The following is a 6,000-nucleotide window of genomic DNA, read 5'->3' as shown; positions in this document are numbered from 1 at the left end:
TTGGTGTTTCACTCACTGGCTACTGTGACCACGAGCTCCTGCTGCTTCTGTCCGGCCGTGTTGCGGGCGACACACGTGTAGACGCCCGAGTCTGATGCGTCCGTGGGGCTGAAGATCAGATCTCCGTCCCGCTGATGGACTCGACCCTCAGACGCCACTCGAGCTCCCGCACGCTCCCACCACACGTCCGGCTCCGGCTGACCCCGCGGTGGATCACAGCGCACACGCTCACTGCGTCCCGCAGAGAAAACCTGGAACATGCGCTCGCCCATATCTGCGATCTCTAGAGACATAAACAACACCGCATCTCAGAACAGATATTTTCTGTTTTTACATTATTTTATTTTTTTTGTTAAACATTCAGTTTTGTTTGTGTGATATGGTGTTTGTGAGACATGCGGCAAACACATAATTTATTCCAGTAGTAGCATACATAACGAGAATAATAACGGTGCTAAAACCGATCCCTGGGGTACACCACAAGTAAGTTGAGCCACTAAGGATGATTGGACACCGAAACTGCAAAAAAAACTTCTATTTGACAGAAAAAAATTGGAAGCATTTCAAAACTGTACTGAGGGAAAAATGTATTGATTTTGTCAGAAAAGAAGTTAAGAAAATGTTCACAATCAAAAGAGGAGATAAAGCCTTTATAGTAGGATTTCGGACAGAATTAATAGTCGAGAAGAGAGTTTTAGTACAATTTGAGTTTTTCCACAATGATATCAGATTAAAATTTATGCCCTAACAGCCTTTTGGAAATTATGTAGGGAAACACTCAGCATTTCAAATGATACTTGGAGCCTATCTTTTCCCATTTATGTTAAAGCCGTCTGCATTAATGGCGTAATGATCAGATATCGTTGTTGATCCAAGCCTGAGCCTCAGGGATAAACAAGCTTAAGTCCAAAATGTCAGAGCATTTGCTAATAAAATATTGTATCTGCTCATCAACATCTAGATGTGATGTAACAGAATCAAAATATGATCATATCTAGTCAAGACATCCCCTAAAAGATCAGCAAACTCATTTACTGTATAAAATTACTAGATGAAGGGGGCAATCAATTAATAGAAGTAAAACAACATGAGGACATTTTAAGTGTATTTCTTGAACCTCCTTGAAATTCTGAAGCCGTTGGAGATAAGAGACACTGTACTTTATTCCTGAAAACAGTCACGAGTCCGCCTCTCCGGAGTGTTAAATGGAAAATATAAAAAAATTAATACTCAGGGGAACCAGTTCAGAATGAGGACTTGGATCACCTGATTTTATCCAGGTCACGAAGAAAATCTCTAGATTATTTGAAGAGATGAAGCTATATATATTTGACAACCCACTAGTGAGATATTATCTAAATAGCTAAAAAGACTTTTATAAATCAGTCATAAGACGGGGCTAGAAAATACAGTTTGTACAGTATAAAAACCATTATGCCTATGATATTATGCTCCCCATAATGATAGGAATACCAGTGTGTGAGTGTGAGTGTGAGAGTGTGTGTGTGTTCTCTCACCTGCAATCCTGAGAGCTGCCTCCACATGTACTTGTTTGTTTTCTCCATACTGAGCCACACATTTATACACACCTGTGCTGCGCTGCTTCACCTGAGTGATGTGCAGTGTGCCGTTAGCGTACACCACGACCCTGACACACACACACACACACACACACACACACACGGTTAGTTACAGCAATAAACCACTGCAAGATCACCATAAAATGTAATTAAAATAGTAAAATCACAATTTTACAGAATTCAACAAAAAACACAATACATTGTTAATTTTATTAATAACCAGAATACAAACAATTCTGCCACAAATGAGTTGATTAGTGTTGATTAGAGCTGTGTTTACTGTTGCTAAGTGAAGTATGTGGGTCACGGGTGTGTGTTTAAGGTTTCAGACACAATCTAACGCTCAGATTCACAGTCTGAATAGAGGCAAACGCCTGCAATCCCAGAATCCCCTGAGTGTGTTACTGCTGAAGACGTGTTTGAACACTTTCAAGCTGACGAACAACTGAAAGCATGAGTCAGATGAGAGCAGAATCAAACATATTTACAGTCCCAGACAGATTACACTGCAGATATCCAACATCAGATCTTATTGATGTCAAACACAACTGATAAAGTCTCCCTGAATTACATGATGAGCCGCCTGTGAACAATCCTGAATAATACTAACATTTGTAATTATATTTCATTTTTATATTTTCTGACTTCACTTTGAATTTAAAGTTTTAGTAATTTTGTTGCTTTTGTCATTTTTAATTATTTTTTAATGTCTATATATTAACCTTTTGTAATCTTTTGTCTACACTTCAATTTTAGCTAATGTTTTAGACATTTTCTTGTTTTTTTTTTGTTTTTTTACATTTCTATATATTTGTTATTAAATTTTATTAGTTTATTTAGTTAATTTTTTTTTTGTACTTTAAATTACACTAATAGTCTTGGCAACTACATGAAATAAAATATCTGTATATTTTTAGTTTAATTTTATTTCAAGTAAGAATTTTTTTTTTTTTTTGTATGGTTTTAATTCCATCACATCTTAAGGACGTCAATGGTGGACAGTTCTTCATGATAAAGATACATGACTTTATACATGACGACATTAGATTTAATACTGTCACACGGAATTGACATTAATGCTGAAATACTACAGCAGAGTGATATCTCGGATCATTATCTAGTCTTGTGTATACTTCATATAGCTAAAGCTGCAAATTCTAATTCTTGTTACAAATATGATAGAACCATTTCTTCTGCAAGGAAAGACTGCTTTGTAAATAATCTTCCTGATTTGTCTTAATTTCTCAGCATATCTAATAACTTGATGGTGTTACAGAAACTATGAACTCTCTATTTTCTATCATTTTAGATACAGTTGCTCCTTTACACTTAAAGAAGGTTAAGGAAAACAGTCTGACACCGTGGTATAAGTAGTACACTCTCACCTTAAAGAAAGTAGCCTGGAAAATTGAGTGCAGCTGCAGGAAAACAAAACTAGAGGAATTTCATATTGCATGAAGGAAAAGGACTTTTACTTATAGAAGAGCTCTAAAAACTGCTAGATCAATAAAACACCAGACATTTATTCAATACAATGGTTAGATTAACAAAAAATAAAGCATCAATAGACACAGACCTTTCCCAACAGCACAAAAATAATGACATTATGAACTTTACTTCCAAGATCGATATTATTAGAGATAAAATTATAACCATACAGCCACAGTATCGCATGAGATAGCATGCTATAGACCCCCTGAGGAACAGTTCCCCTCATTCTCTACTATAGGAGAGGAAGAATTGTATAAACTTGTTAAATCATCTAAACTTACAACATGTATGTTAGACCCTATACCATCTAAGCTCCTAAAAGAGGTGCTTCCAGAAGTCATAGGTCCTCTTCTGACTATTATTAATTCCTCATTGTCATTAGGATATGTCCCCAAAACCTTCAAACTGGCTGTTATTAAGCCTCTTATTAAAAAAACACAACTTGATCCTAGAGAATTAGTTAATTACAGAATGATCTCAAAACTCCCTTTTATTTCCAAAATACTTGAAAAGGCAGCATCTTTTCAGCTATTTTACTTCTTAGAGAAAAATGGTATATGTGAGGATTTCCAGTCAGGATTTAGACCGTATCATAGTACTGAGACTGCTCTCCTTAGAGTTACAAATGATCTGCTCTTATCATCCGATCGTGGGTGTATCTCTCTATTAGTTTTATTGGATCTTAGTGCTGCGTTTGACACTATCGACCACAATATTTTTTTTGAGTAGACTACAAAATTATTTGGGCTTTATTGGAATTTCATTGTCATGGTTTAAATCATACTTATATGACCGGCATCAGTTCGTAGCAGTGAATGAAGATGTATCATATCGATCACTAGTGCAGTATGGAGTACCTCAAGGCTCAGTACTAGGGCCGCTACTCTTCACGCTTTATATGTTACCCTTGGGAGATATCATCAGGAAACATGGTGTTAGCTTTCACTGTTATGCTGATGATACGCAGCTCTATATTTCCTCGCAGCCTGGTGAAACACACCAATTTGAAAAACTAATGGAATGCATAGTCGATATAAAAAACTGCATGACGAATAATTTCTTACTGCTAAATTCAGAAAAAACAGAGTTGTTAATTATAGGACCTAAAAACTCTGCTTGTAATAACCTAGATCACTGTCTAAGACTTGATGGCTGCTCTGTCAATTCTTCGTCATCAGTTAGGAACCTAGGTGTGCTACTTGATCGCAATCTTTCCTTAGAAAGCCACGTTTCTAGCATTTGTAAAACTGCATTTTTCCATCTCAAAAATATATCTAAATTACGGCCTATGCTCTCAATGTTAAATGCAGAAATGTTAATCCATGCATTTATGACTTCAAGGTTAGACTATTGTAATGCTTTATTGGGTGGTTGTTCTGCACGCTTGGTAAACAAACTACAGCTAGTCCAAAATGCAGCAGCAAGAGTTCTTACTAGAACCAGGAAGTATGACCATATTAGCCCGGTCCTGTCCACACTGCACTGGCTCCCTATCAAACATCGTATAGATTTTAAAATATTGCTTATTACTTATAAAGCCCTGAATGGTTTAGCACCTCAGTATTTGAATGAGCTCCTTTTACATTATACTCCTCTACGTCCGCTACGTTCTCAAAACTCAGGCAATTTGATAATACCTAGAATATCAAAATCAACTGCGGGCGGCAGATCCTTTTCCTATTTGGCAGGGAACTCTGGAATAACCTACCTAACATTGTTCGGGAGGCAGACACACTCTTGCAGTTTAAATCTAGATTAAAGACCCATCTCTTTAACCTGGCATACACATAACATACTAATATGCTTTTAATATCCAAATCCGTTAAAGGATTTTTAGGCTGCATTAATTAGGTAAACCGGAACCGGAAACACTTCACATAACACCGTACTTGCTACATCATTAGAAGAATGGCATCTACGCTAATATTTGTCTGTTTCTCTCTTGTTCCGAGGTCACCGTAGCCACCAGATCCAGTCTGTGTCCAGATCAGAGGGTCACTGCAGTCACCCGGATCCAGTACGTATCCAGAACAGATGGTGGATCAGCACCTAGAAAGGACCTCTACTGCCCTGAAAGACAGCGGAGACCAGGACAACTAGATCCCAGATACAGATCCCCTGTAAAGACCTCATCGGCACAGGACCACGGGAACCAGACGAGTCCTCTGCTCAATCTGACCGGTGCTGCAGCCTGGAATTAAACCAAATCATGCTGGTCAGAGGAGAATTGACCCCCGACTGAGCCTGATTTCTCCCAAGGTTTTTTCTCCATTTCTGTCACAGATGGAGTTTCGGTCACTTGATTTGATTGCACAGACACTATTGGAAGAGACCTGAACTGGATGATGACATCACAGAAATGTCAATGAATTGACTTTAACTGAAAAATGACTCCGTAATAGTCTTCTTGCATTATTGACAGATATTATCCATTTAGCTGTTTGACACAACCAGTATTGTATAAATCACTTAGGGCAGGGCCATAATTTGATAATGATAATTATTGTGATATAGTTAAATATTCAATATAATGTTTATTGTGCCAAAAGTGAAACTAAACAGCGCGACTCATTTGAGTCACACCACATGGACCGTTTATCCGCTCGGATCAAAGTGCAAATAAATAAATAAAAACTTGATCAGAATAAATATAACGATATAAAACTGAGGTTGCTACAATATTTACAGATGTTACTGATTTTTATAATGAACAAAAATGTACCTCTGCATCCTAACTCAAGATGCCAGCGAATATAAATTTCTAAGAGATAAAAAATGTTATTATTATTATTATTATCAGGCAACCCAAACCGGTTTCTTGATTTGAAACAATATCACTCATTAGAACATGCAGAAACTAAGTAATACATTTTTATATTCAGATATTTATTTTCTTAAGGAAAAAAATGGTTTCTACAACTTTCAATCT

At 37.0% G+C, this 6,000-nt stretch overlaps 1 protein-coding gene across 1 annotated transcript in view; it reads right to left on the bottom strand.

Moving 5' to 3' along the window:
* The window catches only part of LOC128025799 (inactive tyrosine-protein kinase 7), a 32,897-nt gene that overhangs the window by 9,275 nt on the left and 17,622 nt on the right, over positions 1 to 6,000 (bottom strand). The window contains exons 6-7 of the mRNA XM_052612314.1: positions 1,518 to 1,648; positions 17 to 283 (exon numbers count right to left, since the gene is read on the bottom strand). Coding sequence (XP_052468274.1) covers positions 17 to 283; positions 1,518 to 1,648 — 398 coding nt within the window. The remainder of the gene's footprint in view (positions 1 to 16; positions 284 to 1,517; positions 1,649 to 6,000) is intronic.

The sequence above is a fragment of the Carassius gibelio genome, chromosome A13 (genome assembly GCF_023724105.1).
Source record: "Carassius gibelio isolate Cgi1373 ecotype wild population from Czech Republic chromosome A13, carGib1.2-hapl.c, whole genome shotgun sequence".
NCBI classification, from domain to species: domain Eukaryota; kingdom Metazoa; phylum Chordata; class Actinopteri; order Cypriniformes; family Cyprinidae; genus Carassius; species Carassius gibelio.
This window is presented reverse-complemented; position numbering and strand designations above follow the sequence as displayed.